Here is a 22,355-nt window from a genome sequence, read left to right as displayed (position 1 = left end):
CTGTGTGCACCCCCAAAGACACCACCACCACCATAGCCCCTCCGCTCAAATTATTTTCCCATCCATTCCCAGACCTTACCGATGTGCAGCCATTCTTGGCATCGGATGAGGAAGAGGAGGTAGTAACGGCCGCCACCCAGTGGTCTGACGACAGTACCCAGGTCATCCCAAGGAGGGTGGTCGCCGCTGTTGCTGCCTACTCCGAGATCTCGAATGTCAGTGGTGGTGAAGGTAACGATGATGACGTGTCGATGGACATCACGTGGGTGCCCACAAGGAAGAGGAGGGGAGTTCAGAGGGAGAGATGGAGCAACAGATAGGGAGGAGAAGGAGGAGAGGCAGAACTCGCAGTGCACAGGCTGCAAAAATCAGACTGAAAATGTATCTGGAGCGAGCCATCCACCTTGCACAGTCACATCTTGCGCTCCCAGGACGCCGGCACATGGCTCCTCAGTGTGGGATTTTTTTTACGTGTCAGCTGCTGATAATAGTGTTGCCACCTGCAGACTGCGTTTTCAAAGCATAAGTCGCGGTAAGCCCAGCACTCACCTAGGACGACCGCCTTAAAAAGGAACCTGGCCTCCCAACATTGAGCCCAGTGGGAGCAATGCCGTCAGAACCCACAAAGCCACACTCCCAGCGCTCCACGTCCTGCCTCTTCTACTTCTCCTCTCTCCTCCCATTTGTCCTCCACTCCACCTTCCACTTTGCCGTTGTCGCATTCATCTGGCACAAGGCAGGCTTCCGTGGCCCAAATGTTTGAGCGTAAAAAAAAAAATATGACGCCGAATAATACTATTGCCCAGCGGCTGACCGCTGGCTTGTCGGAACTGCTAGCCCGCCAACTACTGCCAATTGTTTCTTTTATTTATATTAATTTAATGTGCAATCATTAGATAACCTGTTCCATAGACTGCAGTGAATTACCATTGTAGTTCATGGGACATTCAACAGGTTCCTATGGTGTCCTGCTACAGAAACTATAGCAGTTACCTCAGTGAATTAACGGCTTTTCCGATCTCAGTGCAGGGAAGCCTTTCAAGTAAAACACCTTAATTTGTTAGTACATAAACTAATCGTGCAAATTCTTGACCCATAACAAAAGACAGTATCAGAGATCGAGGGTGGGACCGGAGGACATTAGAGTACTGTACCTGACGCGCCTTTTTTTTATAAATCCAGAGAGAAATTGAGGGATTTTTCACTGATCTCAGGGTGTCTTGTAAGAAGACTGCCCCCATTAATGGGAACAACTAAATTGATGTTTTCTTGAAAATATTGACAGATCAGTTGTAAATGTTAGAAGCATTTACCCCTGTCAGAAGAACCATGAGGAATTGGCAGGATTATTATCATCTAAGGTAGACTGAGAGAGCGGGAGGGTCCTCTATTTAATCTTAGGTAGACTGAAAGAGAGAGAGAGAGAACCGCCTCCATTTTATAAATCATTTATTAAATAAATCAATTTATTCACCCTTGAATAAATGAAGAAAGTACTTCTGGATCCGATCAAATAAGTGGAAATGTGACAGAGGATCCTGAAGTACAAAATGTGTTATAGGATACTTTCCTCATACCTCACTTTAGTGATTGAAGTTTTCAAAACCACAGGAGCTAGGAGGAGCTGGAGAAGCAGGTAAAAGTCTTATTTTATCTGATGTTGACTGAGAGAGAGATAAAGCATCCTCTATTTCATCTGAGGTAGACTTAGAAAAAGGGTGCATCCTTCATTTTATCTGAGGTAGACAGGGAGAGCATGTTTCATTTCATCTCAGGTAGACTGTGAGAGAGCATCTTTCATTTTATCTGGGGTACATTGGGAAATAGAGTATTTTCCGTTTTATCTAAGGGGGCCTGAGAGAAAAAACATTATATGTTTTATCTAATGTAGAATAAGAAAGAACATCCTTAATTTTAAGGGACATACTATAGCCTGAGAGATAGTGTCCTCCATTCTGTGGGATATTGTCACGGATGGTGTTGCAGAAAACTGGAAGTTATAAATAAACATCCGACTGACTTGATCCCAAGGAACATATGGGTGAGCCCTATAAAACCTCTAGAGCTCTCCCTGACTGTTCTGCCCATGCAAAGATCTTTATGATAGATAATTGCATGCCCTCGTACCTAGACTGTGTGACACCTGAAAACCCTATAATAGAGAGGAGACACGACCACCGGCTCCCTGCACTTAATACGGAGGGAGTCAGGGTCACCTAGAATCAAGCCAAAACGGAAACACACATAAAGGAAAAGACTTATCTGAGGAACCAGCAGTTGCAGCATCTAGCAGTGAACATCTAGCAGTATAAACCGCAAAGTGAGGCAGTATGGGAGGGAATATAAAGGGAGGCAATCAGTGTAAATAGATGACAGCTGGGAGAAGGAAAAGAGATGACAAAGTAAAACCAAAACAAAGAACATCATGCAAGAGGTACAGAAGAACGTCTGTCAGAGCTTCTCAGAGAACTGGCGGTGACAGATATCTATGATTTCTAGTTCACAATGTGCTTAAGAGGATAACACCCGGGGGTCAGCATTAAAGGGGTTGTCCAAAGAAAAATATTCTACAGACCAGCACCTGGATCTGAATACTTTTGTAATTGCATGTAGTTAAAAATGTTGTATAGCCATTGAGTTATTCAATGCAATGTATCTGTATAGCGGCACCTGCTGTTTGTTCTTTTTCTTATTTCTTTGTCCTGCTCACTAAGATGGTCGCACATGCTCAGTTTTATCCTTCAACAGCCTCCTGAGCTGTAATAGGGAGAGAACTCCAGCAGAAAAGACACTTCACTTGAGCTATTCGTTTATTTTAAATCTAGTAGAGCAATGAATGTGGAAATCTCTGGATCCATGTGAGGTACAGGGCTGGTTCTAGCTTTGTTAGGAAGAGATTATCATGTACTACATTTTTACATTAATCGTAGGATAACCCCTTTTATATCCCTGCCGGATAATCTGTCTGTTTAAAAATGCAGCCGCTCACCCGATGAATGAAGCGCTTGTTTATCATGTGTTAGCCCAGCGTTCTGTGCCTGAGCTGCTGCCCCTACACGCAGACATGGGAGTTGGACTCCTTCACTTCCTCCTGCTGCAGCGAGCCATGATGACAAGTGCAGGCAGCTGGTAGCTTAACTGTTGCATCTATGCCCCGTGCCGCTGCTTCCTTATCCTTGCTAGTATGGGTGCAGATACAGTATGTAGTCTCTGGCATCCTCCTTCTAGCTCTGAGTGGAGCTTATGCTCTGGCTCAGAGTTCTGTACTGTTTGTTAGAGTGTGCACAGGTGTGTCTCTCCTCCTATTGTAAGGCAGCATGCGCAAGCCCTCCATCTTGCCCAGCCTATGGCTGATCTGCAATGTGTGTTTAAAGGCGCCTCCTTCAACTGGGAGTTGCCTGAGCAATTAGGTTCCTAGCAAGTCTAGTTTCCTTTTTGAGCTAAGGTGTTCTGCTGTTTCTTTTCATTCTGTGTACCGGACTTTGCATTAGGTTTTATGGACTTTGCCTGATTGCCACTTGCCCGGACCCTGGTCTACATTTACGGACTTGCTGCCTGCCCTGACATCTGCCTTTATACCCTGACTACGTTTCCATCTGATCAGCCTCTGGCCTCCCAGCATCCACTGGGTGTATTGTGTCACCTGGAGGTCAGTCCAGTGAGTTCACACTCATATCCTGATTCCCTTGTGTTCCAGTTCCCCTCTGAGGTAGCACCTAGTACACCTCTCGGGAAAGTGTCTCCTCACCATCAGAGATATCATGTAAAGAACAAGGGGTGTACTCAGACATCGCTCTCAGAGGGTTGGTCATGTGAGACAGCTGGTTCTCACCCACTGGTCATAACATTCATTTTAGGATTGGACATGTTGAAATCCAACAACCTAATATATATATCCACCAAAATCTATTAGGGGAAGAGTCATGAGGTCACCATGTATATTAGATGGTTAGCCAGCCCCACAGAAATTATCATTGTTACCTAGTGTTTTTCTTACTAAAACATTTATATTTGATAATTTATGCCACCCATGTGTATTTGCATGTCTCTTCACTAGAGCTGTAAGATCAAAATAATAAATATCATCAATAAAATAATTAATACTACTGATTTGCAGAATACGCCTAGATTGCACCAAACGTAGGTCACAATAGTTTTAGACCATGTTGTGCAATGTATATATACTGAATGCATACAGAAAGAAGTAAGAGAAGGTAATAAATGGACAGTGGCACATCATTCGCACACTTCTGATTTTATTTAATGAATGTTATAGATGAAACAATTCTAAAGAAAACAGGCGTATAATACCTTAGCATTAGTACACATTCTAATAATTTTTGCAGATATACAGACCCTCATTTATCCCTGTTAAATAGTGTGAAAGAGTTTGTCCTAATATGAACTTATTTTTGAGTCTATAGATAGATATACATGGAAAATTAAGAAACTTTGCTAAAACATTACTGAGGTGCACTGTGAGGAATATCCTACTACTTGGAAACCTCCACTGACAGTTTAAAGTCTATGAACACCTTTGGAGGCAATTTTTTTAAGATTGCATGTTACTTATAACTGGCTAAAAATCATTTTTTCAATTGGCATTTATTAAAAATAGTGAGCTGTTCTGTCACAATGGGTTAACTGTTTTTCTAGCTGTGTGACTGGTACTTTCACTTTGTGCCCCATAAACACATAAACACATATTTAAGCCAGATTCTTATCAGTAACATAAGAACTGAGCTATAATGAGTGTTCATAACTTCATAGAGGAGATATAAGGAGTCATTCAGCTCCTGGTGTGACGGAAAAGACAGAAAATCCAAAGGGTGATATTACAGCATCTCAGCTCCGTACAGAAAAAGGGGCTCCATATTTTTAATAAAGACCATTTAAAAAAATATATTTTTAGCTCAAAATTGCTACAATGCAATTATAAAAATTTTTGGCCCCCTAAGGTGTACATAGCCTTTAAAGCAAACCCTACAAACTCTGAGAATTATTTCTGCCTTCTATCTATGGCATATTTACTCATGAATTCAATGGAGACTGTTTATATCTCAATGCAGTGATTTCCCTCTAAAGGAGGCCACTCCCTTTTTAAAAACGTTTGTAATTTATGCACAAAGTGGTTACCATTGGGATGGCAGAATTCCCTTTTAAAATCCTGCATTCCTATCTTGTTCTCTATTTTAGTCCAGGGCTGCATTCACAGTTCTGCTGGTTCGCTTGGAAACAATAAGAGTATGGTCAGATACATTCCCTAAAAGCCGTGCTATGCCCCCATGATGCTATGGGACATCTAGTTTTCCAGATTCCACATTACTGAACGTTAACTAGTGTGATGCAGATACTTTCTAGAATGCAAGTGACCAGTACAAGCTCTTTGAAGGCACGTAGGTTATCCTTGGAGATTTTGGATCTACAGTGTGTAGAATTGCAAATTGCAATTTAGGATCTGTAAAGTAGCTGCAAAGTGACTTTGCAAATGCTTCTGTAAATTAATTCCATGTTAAAAATAAAATAATGTTGAAAGGCAAACTCACAATTTGAATGTTAAACGCTAAGCTTTAAGAACAGATGAAAAAATAATCATAAGATTCATAATTCAGTGTTCATTTAGGCAGAAATCCTATCTTTCCAAGGACAATCTTAAAGGCTATGCCCACCTGCATTTAATTTTTTTCTCTCCTCCAATGCATTAAAAATAAAAAAATAAAGCAGCTTTGCAAATCTTCATAAAAAATATCCTACCTTTTTTTTGTATACAGCCACAATCCTTTCTAACAGACTCACAAATCTTGTGCGGTCTAATCCTTCAGTGATATTCAGTTCTCGCTGTACCTTACTGTTCATGATTGAAACATACATTTGGTGGATCAGCAAGAAATAGGGGGCAGCTAGAAGGAATTATCACTGCAGGATCAGACTACGCAGGGTCTGTTGTCTGTTACCATGGAGACACATTTAGGGTTTGTTGATTCTAATAGGAATATTTGTTGATTTTGTACAATTAGGACAGGATTGGCCATCGTCCTGGATTCACTGGATCATAAGGGGCACTTGATGGTTTCATTGTTGTCCTAGTGGGAAATATGGAAAACCTGCTCTGTTATGAACACTCTGTGGCGATGTGGACTCATAGGGTTATATTTCAGTTTTATCTTCCTGAGGATTTTTAAAAGTGAGGGCATAGTTGACTAAGTAGCCATCATTGTACATGTAGAGCTTATGATCATTGGGATTATAGGACAAACTCTGCACAATATCCATTGGTTTTTCCAAGGGAATACTAAAATACCCTTCCTTCTCAGTTTTGGTATCATACATGTAAAATATCTCTTCTTGTGTGGTGCTGATAGCTCTAGTAGCGTACAAGACACCACACACCATGAATGCGTTGGTGACTGCTGGCTTGTACTGGCCAGTGGTCCAGGTCTGTTTTACTGCAAGAGATATTGGATCTATTTTACTGATAACAATGTTTCCAGCATTTTCTACAGTTGAATAAATTGCCCATAGGTCTTCTTCATCACCGGCCATGTCAATGTCTTGGTACGCTGAGGATGAGTAGGAGAACTGATTGTTGTAAGCAGCATTAGGGAGAGTTACTGAGAGTTCCACTTTATTGGTCTGTTGATTGTACCTGCATATGCTTCTACTGTTGTAGCAATTAAAGTATATTGTTTTATTAAACATGATCATTCCACCACCTTGTCCATAATTTCCATTTGGGAAGCTTCTATCAAGGGAATATTTATAGATCAGAAGATCGCTGTATGTAATGTAGGTACGTAAAGTGTGCATTGCCCGTGCATTTGTACTAAGAGGAGCCACCCAGTGAACATCCTGATCAGCTCCTGCTAGTGAATCTCTTCCCCATCCTCCATATCTGTAGCTGGATCCTAGATAGTTCAGTTGCACTACAAATGGTTTACTGATACCACTAATCGATCCATGTTGACAGGTACCTGCACAATAAGAAAAGCAAATGTATTTGTGGCCTCACAACACAAGTAAGGCGGCATTCCCATAGTGCTTGAGCCCTTCTCAGGGCTTTCCATCAGGGGTGTATTCATCTGAATACCCAAAAATGGTATTCAGACGTATACAGCGATGGGTATATTGACTTCAGTAGACTATACAGAGTTAAAAGGATTCCTGTTTGGACTCCGTTTGACCTGTTTTCAGTTCCTCTCAGTTAACGGTGATACAAAGAGGGTTTCGGTCGGCACTCAGAGGTCAGCGGTGCATGTGGCGTGGTTATAACTATATTTGTGAACAATAAGAGTAACTAGCTGATTGAAGATAGCAACCACACTATTCTGTCCGGCAAAAATGCTGAAAGTAGGTCAAACTGAGTCCAAAGGTAGCAAAGTGGTCACAGTATAGTCTGAATACCTCTTTCTGGTATTCAAAAATATACCCTAAAAAAAAGCCTTGCAGAGGGCATAAGGGCTATGTAAATATAGCTTAACATGTCCGCATGTCCTAACTTCAACGGTATATAAATACAGTTGAAGCAGGACACAGTGATGTTATCACGCCTGCTGAGCCGAGCCACAAGCAGTGCAGACCGGAGGCCAGTGTAGTCCAGCTCTGCACCATTCATTGTGGAAATGTGGCTTAAATAAGTATTCAGTTTAGAGATGAGGGGAAATCACAGTGTATGGGGGCACTTAAAGGGGTTATCCAAGAGTAAGACACACCTCCCAGAGTGGCCAGCCCGCAGTGGAGATCATGCTGGTCCTCGTCAGTGGGTTAGCTGTGCAATGCTCCAGGATGGCTCTTCCTCTACTTGCCACGCTGAGATCAACATCCATCGACAAGAGAACATGTGTCTGCTGCAGCCATTCACAGGCTGCAGTGGTGACCTGCTCCCTTTGCATAATTTTTATGACTAGGGTTGAGCGAATTGGGTTCGGTTGCTGTATCCCAACCCGATTCTTTTAAAAACTTCGTTAAGAAGATCCATTGCCTCTGCGGAGGTCTTTCCAATATTTTAGCAAATATTGCGAGACTTACTTCGTCTCACCTCTATCACATGTCACTTTGTTTATTCGCATAAATTAGTGTATCAAAATACGAAGCTGAACTTGGCTTTGTAAATGAGGCACGAAGCCGAGATCGGCTTAGTATTATGATACAGTAATTTATGTGAATAAATGAAGTGACACATGATAGAGGCGAGGCAAATTAAGTCTTGCGATATTAGCTAAAGCTTCAGAAAGACCTCTGCGGAGGCCATACTTTTTACAGTAGGACAGAGCCAATATTTTTAACAAAGTTTTTAAAAGAATACGGCAATCCAAAACAGATTTGCTTAACCATATTCTTGACAGGGTGCACTGATTAGCAGACCTCTCAGACTGGTGAGACTTACCTGATCTCCTGTGTTGTGTCCCAGATCCGCTGCCTGTCTTAGGTCCCTCCATGTAAACATCCAGTTTGATGCTGCGGCAGCCAATCACTGGCCTCACCGGTGATCTGCTTCCCTTGAGTCATGTGACCATTTGACATGATGTAAGGAGAGCAAGGGCCAGTGATTGGCTGCAGTGGTATCAAACAGGAAGTTTACATGAAGGCATCCAGTGCTGGAGAGCCGGGATCCAGTGCTGGAGATCAGGTAAGTATGATCAACAATGTGGGTCCTGCCATCCGGAGAGGTCCGTAAATTAGGGCACAGCCCTTTAATATGTGTTATAGTGTGTCTGGTGGTGTATGCTTTGGGTTTAGGACAATTTGTGGGGTCACCCTTTTCACAGTGAGTGCTTCTCTTAGGTTGGGCCAGGTTGTCATTCGTATGCTTTACTTCTCTCTGTAGATTTCAGCTGCACCCACCTTTTCACTGCACCGACCCTAGGGAGCTACTGCCCGGGGGAGATCAATGTGATAAATCTTCTAGTTGGGGCCACTATCACTTCAATCCACAGCTTCTCAAGGGGCTCTCTGTACATTGACTGGAGAAGTGAGTCTACCTACAAGGATGCTCTGTTAAAAGAAACTGGGTTCCCTTTCTGTGATGTCTTTGCACCTTTGATCTGTGATATTTATATACGCCTGGTATAGGCTGCTCACCGGTATCTGTATAAACTTGCCCTTATAGAGAGCTTTTTATATGACAACTGGATGCAAAGGTGCCCAGTTACTATATTTTTTGCTGCCATAGGGTATTGGCAGGGACACTAAAGTCAGGGCTGTGTCTTTCACACATCCTGTGGTGCAGCTTTTGGAAAATTTTGGCTTTATACATTGTAACACTCATTCCAATCTGCAAGGAATACTTAATATTCATCAGCTGTGGAATACCACCTCCATCCTCCAGCCACTGATTAGCAGCTTTCTCCCTTTGTCCGCTAATAAGGAGAAAGCTGTCAATTGAGCAGTTGGAGGGTGGGGAAAGCCTTCATCTCATCAATGCAGAGGACTCCTTCCTCACAGTGCTGTAGGTATCACAAAAGCTATACCACAGGTAGACATAATGGACCTGAATTTGGTGTACCTGTCTCTACTTTATGCCGCCCTCAAAGAAGGCTATATAGATGTGGCAATAAAGCAGGCATAGGAAAACAAGCTAAGGATGGGTCCAGTGGCTTAACTAGAACTGACTGGGCCCCACAGCAAATTTTTGAATGGGCCCCCAACAGTGTCAGATTGGGGTACCTAGGGTCCCCCAGTAAAATGTATTTTGGGGGCCCACCATACGGATACATTCAAATATAATAATTAATCTAACAAACTTTTTTTATATGAAAATAGGCTGGTTGAGGTGCTGTACATTGAATATATATATATATACAGTACAGACCAAAAGTTTGGACACACCTTCTCATTCAAAGAGTTTTCTTTATTTTCATGACTATGAAAATTGTAGATTCACACTGAAGGCATCAAAACTATGAATTAACACATGTGGAATTATATACATAACAAACAAGTGTGAAACAACAGAAAATATGTCATATTCTAGGTTCTTCAAAGTAGCCACCTTTTGCTTTGATTACTGCTTTGCACACTCTTGGCATTCTCTTGATGAGCTTCAAGAGGTAGTTCCCTGAAATGGTTTTCACTTCACAGGTGTGCCCTGTCAGGTTTAATAAGTGGGATTTCTTGCCTTATAAATGGGGTTGGGACCATCAGTTGCGTTGAGGAGAAGTCAGGTGGATACACAGCTGATAGTCCTACTGAATAGACTGTTAGAATTGGTATTATGGCAAGAAAAAAGCAGCTAAGTAAAGAAAAACGAGTGGCCATCATTACTTTAAGAAATGAAGGTCAGTCAGTCAGCCGAAAAATTGGGAAAACTTTGAAAGTAAGGGCTATTTGACCATGAAGCAGAGTGATGGGGTGCTGCGCCAGATGACCTGGCCTCCACAGTCACCGGACCTGAACCCAATCAAGATGGTTTGGGGTGAGCTGGACCGCAGAGTGAAGGCAAAAGGGCCAACAAGTGCTAAGCATCTCCGGGAACTCCTTCAAGACTGTTGGAAGACCATTTCAGGGGACTACCTCTTGAAGCTCATCAAGAGAATGGCAAGAGTGTGCAAAGCAGTAATCAAAGCAAAAGGTGGCTACTTTGAAGAACCTAGAATATGACATATTTTCAGTTGTTTCACACTTGTTTGTTATGTATATAATTCCACATGTGTTAATTCATAGTTTTGATGCCTTCATAGTCATGAAAATAAAGAAAACTCTTTGAATGAGAAGGTGTGTCCAAACTTTTGGTCTGTACTGTATATATATATATTGCAGTAAATCTAATGTGTTATGTGCCACTTGTGCAGGGGGTGGGAGACTAGGGGCCCACCTTGCTCAGGGGCCCACCGGGGGATTAACCTGTACCTCTGTTTGCCAGTCCGAGCCTGGCCCCCAACCCCTAGCAACCCTTACTCCAGCAGCTAGGCAAGATAGCTCTCTCAGAGCAGGGCCGCTCTGTTCATTTCCTACACTTATATACTATATGTCATGTTACTTTATATAGTGTCACTGTATATAATGTCATTGTATAATACTGTTGAGAGGACCCGGACCATAAAATGCTTCAGTCCTCTGGGGGGTGGGGGGGGGGCATTCTGAAGTTTGGTCATCGTAGCAACCTCTTCCCCTGCTTCCACAATAGCTAAACCCCTGGATGGGTTGCTACTCATGGCCCAGTGCTTTTGCCCTGTGATTGGTGATATCACACAGGGCATATCATTTATCACTACTGAAAGGAGCAACACTAGCTTTGATGACTTGGACATGTGGAGCTTGTATCCTTGATACAATACTTTATGTCTGAAACTATCAGAAGGCAGCAGCAATTAATTAATTACATAATTCATTGATTGGGCAATGTTGTGTTGGCACTGTATGATACACTGTGTCTCTGCATTATTTGGACTCTGAAGGCAGACATATTGTAGAAGGTACATCACGGTGCACCATGCAGTAATTAGTCACGGTAACTCCAAAAAGTTCATACAATATCATTCATACAGGGGGACTTATTTAGGAGGCATCTCAGGGTGGCTTGTTTTTCCTAGGGAAACAGTTTTATGTTTTTTTCCTGGTGATTGAAGCCATTTAACCAAGAAAATTTTGTTTTGACATACCATTATACATTGGAGGAACTGGAGGGTAAGGTGTTGGCTTTGTTGTCTGGTTCTTTTCACAATCTTCAAGGCGTTTCTTCAGTGCTGCAATTTCTCTTCTGATTACCATGACATTATTCTTGTCGTAGACCTCCAGCTGGCTCACCATGATGGAAATGTTGCGGATCTAAACCAACATAATGACAAAATGGCGGGTTGGTCTAAAGAAAACGTTAATTATAAGATTACAAGAATGAGTTGCTGGGGTATCCATATGGTTGCTTGTGAGCATATCTAATCACAATTCATAATAAAGAAATAAATGGTAGGCTTGGTCTTACCTCTAGGTACAAAGCTTCCACTAGAACATTAGTACCGTCCATTGAAGATTTCAGCTGCAGTATCAAAGTCTCCATTTCTCTGATCTCCAACTTCACCAGCTCAAACTCCAGCTCAGTGTATGAGAGACCTCCAGTCTCCATCTCCTCCACACGTTTGGTCAGGTTAGCCAGACGCTCAGTGTAACTATTCAGTGTACTCTCATAGTGGTGGATCTATGAGAATATTGCAAGTCTGTTTAATTTCAGTCAAATACAAAGCAAAAATTGAGACAGTATAGTAGAAATTAGTACAGCACATGTAGTACTGGTAGTGAGCAATACAGTGCAGGTAACATAGGCATAAATCTGTGCACTTTATGAACTACAGGTAAGCAGTGGTATATAGTGTTGAGCGCGAATGTTCGAATAACGAATTTTAATCGCGAATATCGGCACTTTGAGAATTTGTAAATATTTAGAATATAGTGCTATATATTCGTAATGACGAATATTCGTCATTTTTTTCCATCTGAACACATGATTCCTCCCTGCCTCTTGCTTGTGGGCGAATGACATCATTGGCCCACAAGCAAGAAGCAGGGAGCAATCATGTGTTCACTTCAGATGGAAAAAAATGTTGATGAATATTCTAAAAAACGAATATATAGCACTATATTCAATATACTGCTATATATTCGTTTTTTAGAATATTCGTAATTCTTTTCCATCTAAAGTGAACACATGATTGCTCCCTGCTTCTTGCTTGTGGGCCAATGATGTCATTCGCCCACAAGCAAGAGGCAGGGAGGAATCATGTGTTCAGATGGAAAAAAATGACGAATATTCTAAAAACAAATATATAGCAGTATATTCTATAGTGCTATATATTCGTTTTTGACCCACGCCTGTATTGAGCGCGCAATATATGTATATTACACGATTATTACCTTGCCGATTTTCGTTAAAAAAAAAGAATGTAGAATTTAACGAATATACGAATTCGCGAATATATGACGAATATTCTACAAAATATTTGCGAAATATCACGAATTCAAATATGACCCCTGCCGCTCATCACTAGTGGTACAGTACATGTTGTACCGATAGATAGGGATACAGCATATGTACTGCAGGTAGTGAGCAGTGGAGTAATTTATTTGGTATATATAAGTACAGTACATGGAGTAATAGAAGCAAAAAGTGCAGTTCATGTCCTTTTGGTATATATCAGTACAGTACATGCAGTACAAGCAGAGAGTACAGTACAAGTAGCACAATTTGAGAGCAGTAAAGTAAGGCTGGACTAGAGAGAAGCCTGAAGGGGAGGATGACATAAAGAGGGTTTCAGGGAGTGCAGTAAGCCCTTGAGAAGCCAGAGCAGAGGATAGGAGTGGTAGTAGTTCTGACTACAAGATTAGTGTCACAGTGGTTTCCCTCCGGCCTTTGCTCCCTGGGGATGTTCCACTGAGAGGAGTGTGTGCCCTTTCTGGGCACCCCCATCGTTGGGGTCCCTGTCTGATGTATGCATGGGGTGCTGTTAATATTAAGTTATTGCATGGATGCAAGGCAGGGCATGTGGAGTGTAAAAGCCAGCATGTTGTGATGTAACAGTAACCAGGCCAGTCTAAAAAAGAAGAAAATTCTGTCTTTACTCTGGGAGTTGTAGTATATCCAACAACAGGGAAGTAGTCTCATCTGCTCCTTTCCCGGACAGCAATGTATACCTTTTGGCAAGGATGTATTTTATGGCCCTTGTATACACTTTCTTGCTAAAGTCTTTCTCAGTAAAATCTTTGACTGGCAAATGTACCCTGGCAATTATGCCTGCAATTTGTACTGCGGTGAGCAGGTCCAACTGACTTTGCTTGCTCAAATCATGTCATTAGCTTGGATAGTGGGCAATAAGTTTAGCACAAAGTAATCAGGGCCAGAGCAGCCCCAGTATTTGATCCTGCCATTCACGCTGCTGAGAAAGGTCTTTAAATATTTCAGGTAGACCTTTTCGGGGTGAGCCAGTAGTAGTGTTGAGTGCGAATATTCGAATTTCGAATTTTTATCTCGAATATCGCAACTTCGAGATTTCGCGAATATTTCAAATATAGTTCCATATATTCGCGAAATCGAATATTCGTATTTTTTTAATATTTTTTTCATCTGAAAATATATGATTCCTCCCTGCTTCTTGCTTGTGGGTCAATGAGCCATTGGCCCACGAGCAACTGAATTGAAGCTGGAAGGAAGATGGACCAAATATGATGAATATTCTAAATAAAGAATTTATTGCTGTATATTCAATTTTAGAATATTCGTCCTATTCTAATCTAAACCAATAAGTTCACGAATATTACAACAGAAAAATCGTAATGGTTTAATACGTGTGCCCGAGCGCATGACAAAATCGTTATTTAATCAACTTCAGCATACAACACCCCGACAAGCGTCTCCGTCACCATGGGAACGCCTGTGAGTTTTCCCTGAGATCGTAAAACCTCAGATCCGATGGTATATTCTAACCCACAGGCGTTCCCATGGTGACGGGGACGCTTGTCGGGGAGCAGTATGCCAAAGTGGAATATTATTGCTCTAACTTCGTCTTTTAGAATATTACGAATATTGTAAAAGACGAAGTTAGAGCAATATTAAGAATATACGTAAAATACACATATAGATTGTAATTTAGCTAATATAGTGCTATAATCCTTTTTTTTTTTTGTCTAATTTTTTTTGCCTCTTCTGAACTTCAGTTTTGGAAAATATGTACACTATTAAAAAAAATTACTATAGCACTATATTAGCTAAATTACAGTCTATATGTGTATTTTACAAATATTCTTAACCACCTCCGGACCGCCGAACGCAGCGACGCGTCCTGGAGGTGGTTGATTCATTCCGAGTGGACGCGCCGGCGCGTCCTCTCGCGATGGCCGAGATTTCCTGTGAACGCGCGCACACAGGCGCGCGCGCTCACAGGAACGGAAGGTAAGCGAGTGGATCTCCAGCCTGCCAGCGGCGATCGTTCGCTGGCAGGCTGGAGATGTGATTTTTTTTCACCCCTAACAGGTATATTAGACGCTGTTTTGATGACAGCGTCTAATATACCTGCTACCTGGTCCTCTGGTGGTCCCCTTTGTTTGGATCGACCACCAGAGGACACAGGTAGCTCAGTAATATGTTGCACCAAGCACCACTACACTACACCCCCCCCCTGTCACTTATTAACCCCTTATTCACCCTTGATCACCCCTGATCACCCCATATAGACTCCCTGATCACCCCCCTGTCATTGATCACCCCCCTGTAAAGCTCCATTCAGACGTCTGCATGATTTTTACGGATCCACTGATAGATGGATCGGATCCGCAAAACGCATACGGACGTCTGAATGGAGCCTTACAGGGGCGTGATCAATGACTGTGGTGATCCCCCTATATAGACTCCCTGATCACCCCCCTGTCATTGATTACCCCCCTGTCATTGATCACCCCCCTGTAAAGCTCCATTCAGACGTCCGCATGATTTTTACGGATCCACTAATAGATGGATCGGATCCGCAAAACGCATACGGACGTCTGAATGGAGCCTTACAGGGGCGTGATCAATGACTGTGGTGATCACCCCATATAGACTCCCTGATCACCCCCCTGTCATTGATTACCCCCCTGTCATTGATCACCCCCCTGTAAAGCTCCATTCAGACGTCCGCATGATTTTTACGGATCCACTGATAGATTGATCGGATCCGCAAAACGCATACGGACGTCTGAATGGAGCCTTACAGGGGCGTGATCAATGACTGTGGTGATCACCCCATATAGACTCCCTGATTACCCCCCTGTCATTGATCACCCCCCTGTAAAGCTCCATTCAGACGTCCGCATGATTTTTACGGATCCACTGATAGATGGATCGGATCCGCAAAACGCATACGGACGTCTGAATGGAGCCTTACAGGGGCGTGATCAATGACTGTGGTGATCACCCCATATAGACTCCCTGATCACCCCCCTGTCATTGATTACAGGGGGGTGATCAATGACAGGGGGGGTAATCAATGACAGGGGGGTGATCAGGGAGTCTATATGGGGTGATCACCACAGTCATTGATCATCCCCCTGTAAGGCTCCATTCAGACGCCTGTATGTGTTTTGCGGATCCGATCCATCTATCAGTGGATCCGTAAAAATCATGCGAACGTCTGAATGGAGCTTTACAGGGGGGTGATCAATGACAGAGGGGTAAAGCTCCATTCAGACGTCCGCATGATTTTTACGGATCCACTGATAGATGGATCGGATCCGCAAAACGCATACGGACGTCTGAATGGAGCCTTACAGGGGCGTGATCAATGACTGTGGTGATCACCCCATATAGACTCCCTGATTACCCCCCTGTCATTGATCACCCCCCTGTAAAGCTCCATTCAGACGTCCGCATGATTTTTACGGATCCACTGATAGATGGATCGGATCCGCAAAACACATACAGGCGTCTGAATGGAGCCTTACAGGGGGTGATCACCCCATATAGACTCCCTGATCACCCCCCTGTCATTGATCACCCCCCTGTAAGGCTGCATTCAGATGTCCGTATGATTTTTACGGATCCACGGATACATGGATCGGATCCGCAAAACACATACGGACATCTGAATGGAGCCTTATAGGGGGGAGATCAATGACAGGGGGGTGATCACCCCATATAGACTCCCTGATCACCCCCTGTCATTGATCACCCCCCTGTCATTGATCACCCCCCTGTCATTGATCACCCCCCTGTCATTGATCACCCCCCTGTAAGGCTCCATTCAGACATTTTTTTGGCCCAAGTTAGCGGAAATTATTATTTTTTTTCTAACAAAGTCTCATATTCCACTAACTTGTGTCAAAAAATAAAATCTCACATGAACTCACCATACCCCTCACAGAATCCAAATGCGTAAAATTTTTTTGACATTTATATTCCAGACTTCTTCTCACGCTTTAGGGCCCCTAGAATGCCAGGGCAGTATAAATACCCCACATGTGACCCCATTTCGGAAAGAAGACACCCCCAGGTATTCCGTGAGGGGCATATTGAGTCCATGAAAGATTGAAATTTTTGTCCCAAGTTAGCGGAAAGGGAGACTTTGTGAAAAAAAAATAATAAAATCAATTTCCGCTAACTTGTGCCAAAAAAAAAAAATTCTATGAACTCGCCATGCCCCTCATTGAATACCTTGGGGTGTCTTCTTTCCAAAATGGGGTCACATGTGGGGTATTTATACTGCCCTGGCATTCTAGGGGCCCTAAAGCGTAAGAAGAAGTCTGGGATCCAAATGTCTAAAAATGCCCTCATAAAAGGAATGTGGGCCCCTTTGCGCATCTAGGCTTCAAAAAAGTGTCACACATCTGGTATCGCCGTACTCAGAAGAAGTTGGGCAATGTGTTTTGGGGTGTCATTTTACATATACCCATGCTGGATGAGATAAATATCTTGGTCAAATGCCAACTTTGTATAAAAAAATGGGAAACGTTGTCTTTTGCCGAGATATTTCTCTCACCCAGCATGAGTATATGTAAAAAGACACCCCAAAACACATTGCCCAACTTCTCCTGAATACGGCAATACCACATGTGTGACACTTTTTTGCAGCCCAGGTGGGCAAAGGGGCCCACATTCCCAAGAGCACCTTTAGGATTTCACAGGTCATTTACCTACTTACCACACATTAGGGGCCCTGGAAAATGCCAGAGCAGTATAACTACCTCACAAGTGACCCCATTTTGGAAAGAAGACACACCAAGGTATTCCGTGAGGGGCATGGCGAGTTCCTAGAATTTTTTATTTTTTGTCACAAGTTAGTGGAAAATGATGATTTTTTTTTTTCTTACAAAGTCTCATATTCCACTAACTTGTGACAAAAAATAAAAACTTCCATGAACTCACTATGCCCATCACAAAATACCTTGGGGTGTCTTCTTTCCAAAATGGGGTCACTTGTGGGGTAGTTATACTGCCCTGGCATTCTAGGGGCCCAAATGTGTGGTAAGGAGTTTGAAATCAAATTCTGTAAAAAATGCCCTGTGAAATCCGAAAGGTGCTCTTTGGAATGTGGGCCCCTTTGCCCACCTAGGCTGCAAAAAAGTGTCACACATGTGGTATCTCTGTACTCGGGAGAAGTTGGGGAATGTGTTTTGGGGTGTCATTTTACATATACCCATGCTGGGTGAGAGAAATATCTTGGTCAAATGCCAACTTTGTATAAAAAAATGGGAAAAGTTGTCTTTTGCCAAGATATTTATCTCACCCAGCATGGGTATATGTAAAATGACACCCCAAAACACATTCCCCAACTTCTCCTGAATACGGAGATACCACATGTGTGACACTTTTTTGCAGCCTAGGTGGGCAAAGGGGCCCACATTCCAAAGAGCACCTTTCGGATTTCACAGGCCATTTTTTACAGAATTTGATTTCAAACTCCTTACCACACATTTGGGCCCCTAGAATGCCAAGGCAATATAACTACCCCACAAGTGACCCCATTTTGGAAAGAAGACACTCCAAGGTATTCGCTGATGGGCATAGTGAGTTCATGGAAGTTTTTATTTTTAGTCACAAGTTAGTGGAATATGAGACTTTGTAAGAAAAAAATAAAAATAAAAAAATTATCATTTTCCACTAACTTGTGACAAAAAATAAAAAATTCTAGGAACTCGCCATGCCCCTCACGGAATACCTTGGGGTGTCTTCTTTCCAAAATGGGGTCACTTGTGGGGTAGTTATACTGCCCTGGCATTCTAGGGGCCCAAATGTGTGGTAAGGAGTTTGAAATCAAATTCTGTAAAAAATGGCCTGTGAAATCCAAAAGGTGCTCTTTGGAATGTGGGCCCCTTTGCCCACCTAGGCTGCAAAAAAGTGTCACACATGTGGTATCTCCGTATTCAGGAGAAGTTGGGGAATGTGTTTTGGGGTGTCATTTTACATATACCCATGCTGGGTGAGATAAATATCTTGGCAAAAGACAACTTTTCCCATTTTTTTATACAAAGTTGGCATTTGACCAAGATATTTCTCTCACCCAGCATGGGTATATGTAAAATGACACCCCAAAACACATTCCCCAACTTCTCCTGAGTACGGCGATAACAAATGTGTGACACTTTTCTACAGCCTAGGTGGGCAAAGGGGACCACATTCCAAAGAGCACCTTTCGGATTTCACCGGCCATTTTTTACAGAATTTGATTTCAAACTCCTTACCACACATTTGGGCCCCTAGAATGCCAGGGCAGTATAACTACCCCACAAGTGACCCCATTTTGGAAAGAAGACACCCAAAGGTATTCGCTGATGGGCATAGTGAGTTCATAGGACTTTTTATTTTTTGTCACAAGTTAGTGGAATATGAGACTTTGTAAGAAAAGAAAAAAAAAATCATCATTTTCCGCTAACTTGTGACAAAAAATTAAAAGTTCTATGAACTCACTATGCCCATCAGTGAATACCTTAGGGTGTCTACTTTCCGAAATGGGGTCATTTGTGGGGTGTTTGTACTGTCTGGCCATTGTAGAAACTCAGGAAACATGACAGGTGCTCAGAAAGTCAGAGCTGCTTCAAAAAGCGGAAATTCACATTTTTGTACCATAGTTTGTAAACGCTATAACTTTTACCCAAACCATTTTTTCTTTTACCCAAACATTTTTTTTTTATCAAAGACATGTAGAACAATAAATTTAGAGCAAAATTTATATATGGATGTCGTTTTTTTTGCAAAATTTTACAACTGAAAGTGAAAAATGTCATTTTTTTGCAAAAAAATCGTTAAATTTCGATTAATAACAAAAAAAGTAAAAATGTCAGCAGCAATGAAATACCACCAAATGAAAGCTCTATTAGTGAGAAGAAAAGGAGGTAAAATTCATTTGGGTGGTAAGTTGTATGACCGAGCAATAAACCATGAAAGTAGTGTAGTGCAGAATTGTAAAAAGTGGTCTGGTCATTAAGGGGGTTTAAGCCATAGGGGCTGAGGTGGTTAATATTGCTCTAACTTCGTCTTTTAGAATATTACGAATATTCTAAAAGACGAAGTTAGAGCAATATTAAGAATATTCGTAAAATACACATATAGACTGCAATTTAGCTAATATAGTGCTATATTCTTTTTTCTTAATAGTGTACATATTTTCCAAAACTGAAGTGCAGAAGAGGCAAAAAAAAATTAGGCAAAAAAAAAAAATATTATAGCACTATATTAGCTAAATTACAATCTATATGTGTATTTTACGAATATTCTTAATATTGCTCTAACTTCGTCTTTTAGAATATTACGAATATTCTAAAAGACGAATTTAGAGCAATATTAAGAATATTCGTAAAATACACATATTAGCCTAGCCATAGTAATAGGAACGTTGCCTTATACAGAAAAAAATAAAAATAATCGTACGATTAATTTAATCGCATATTATTCGCGATAAATGAAATAATTACGAATATTCAATTTCGACGAATATAATACGAATATTCAATAGAATATTCGCGAAATATCGCGAAATCGAATATGGCACCTCCCGCTCATCACTAGCCAATAGGAGCCATCACTTGTGTAACATCCCAGAGTATGTCACTAAACTCTTTCTCCTGTCACTACCAGAGCTTTGGGACGTTCTCACAGCTCTGTTTCTCCACCCCTGTGATGATGTCACTACTAGAGCTGGGAGGAGTTCTCACTACTCTGTTTACTTTTGGTTTCTTTCACCACAGCTGTCCTTCATGTGTTTGATTTTCCTCTCTTTATATCACCCCTCCTCCTATGATAGGATGTGGATTATAGTTCTCACTTCAGTTGTAGCTCTGGCTTTAGTTTCTTCACTTGTAGCTATCAGTTCACTGGACCTGTGTTCTGCTGCAGCTAGCACTCCGGATATTGCCAGCCTGTCCTTGGATCCGTCTTCTCTGCGGCTGCAACACCGTCAGCTAAGTGTGCAGACATTGTTGTGTTCCTGTTTATTTTCTGACTGGATCTGAGGTGGCCACGGTTCCCTCCATATACTGAGTAGGGCACTGGTGGCCGTGCCCCTTCCACTATTGTAGGGGTTACAGTGGTCATTAGTCTTAGGCACGTGGGCATGCCTCTTTCCGCCATTTGGATCCGGGCATGTGCTTTAGCAGAATAGGGAGAGCGTTGAGGGTCGGACAGGGGTCACCCGTTATCCTCCCTAGTTCTGGGTCCAGTCAGTAGCTCTGTACTGTGTATTACTATTGTTGCCCACATACAGCCGTGACATTATAATCCACCAAAACCGTCCTTTTTTGACATGGATCCGCTTTCTGGCCTGGTTGACCGCATGCAGGGTCTTTCTTTGGAAGTAGCGGATCTCCGTCAATCTATGACTCAGCTTCAAGCATTGGGCCCTGCTCCGGCTCATGGAGTCTGTTGCGAGCCAAAGGTCTCACTTCCGGAGACGTTCTCCGGGGGCAGTGAGAATTTTGTTCGTTTCAGAGAGGCATGCAAACTCCATTTTTGCTTGTGTCCTCACTCTTCTGGTAATCAAGAGCAGAGGGTGAGGATTGTCATCTCCCTGCTCAGGGGTAATGCTCAGACTTGGGCTTTTTCGCTGCCATCAGGGGATCCCTCCCTTCGATCCGTGGAGGGATTTTTTGTGGCCCTGGGGCAGATTTATGATGACCCGGATCGTGTTGCTCTGGCCGAATCTAACCTACGTGTTTTATGCCAGAACAAACGGTCTGCGGAGCTTTATTGTTCTGAATTTCGGAGATGGGCAGCTGATTCGGGTTGGAATGATGCTGCACTCCGGAGTCAGTTCTGTCATGGTCTCTCGGAGAGATTAAAAGATGCGTTTGCTTTCCATGAGAGACCAACGTCCTTAGAGTCTGCCATGTCATTGGCGGTACGCCTTGACAGGCGTCTAAGAGAAAGAAACGAGACCTCTCTGTCCAGCCATTGTCAGTCTAGGGGAAGTGGTGCGGACTCATTCAGTGTGCAGGGGCCTCATCCTGTCTCGCTCCCCTCTGAGGAGGAGCCCATGCAGCTAGCTCGACTTGCCCCTGATAAAAGAGGATTTAGTCCTCAGAGTATGGTCTGTTTTTGTTGTGGGGGCATAGGTCATTTGGCAAATGTTTGTCCATCTAGGAGATTCTTGAACCGTACTAAGAGCGATAATAAGAGAAAAATCTCAAAAGGTAAATCATCAAGTTCTGCTTCATCTGCTACTTTGGGCAAAGTTGATGTAGGATATGATGCTTTTCCTCTGACCTGCAGTTCCCGTTTTCTCCTGTCTGCCAGGGTGGCGCTAGAGAGCAAAGTCATTTCTTGTGAGATTTTTGTCGATAGTGGAGCGGCCGTCAATCTTATTGACACTCAATTTGTAGCCATGCATGGTTTTCAGGTTTGCACATTAGATAAAGATATACCTGTTTTTGCTATTGACTCTGCTCCACTCTCACAGAGATCTCTG

The 22,355-nt window shown here is 42.5% G+C and overlaps 1 protein-coding gene across 1 annotated transcript in view; it reads right to left on the bottom strand.

Annotated features, from left to right (window-relative positions):
- Positions 1 to 6,147: 6,147 nt before the first annotated feature.
- The window catches only part of LOC120978130 (olfactomedin-4-like), a 29,647-nt gene continuing 13,439 nt past the window's right edge, over positions 6,148 to 22,355 (bottom strand). The window contains exons 3-5 of the mRNA XM_040406358.1: positions 11,918 to 12,130; positions 11,598 to 11,763; positions 6,148 to 6,971 (exon numbers count right to left, since the gene is read on the bottom strand). Coding sequence (XP_040262292.1) covers positions 6,148 to 6,971; positions 11,598 to 11,763; positions 11,918 to 12,130 — 1,203 coding nt within the window. The remainder of the gene's footprint in view (positions 6,972 to 11,597; positions 11,764 to 11,917; positions 12,131 to 22,355) is intronic.

Source organism: Bufo bufo, chromosome 8, assembly GCF_905171765.1.
Source record: "Bufo bufo chromosome 8, aBufBuf1.1, whole genome shotgun sequence".
Lineage (NCBI taxonomy): Eukaryota > Metazoa > Chordata > Amphibia > Anura > Bufonidae > Bufo > Bufo bufo.
The sequence above is the reverse complement of the archived record's forward strand: the minus strand, read 5'-3'. Positions and strand labels throughout refer to the sequence as shown.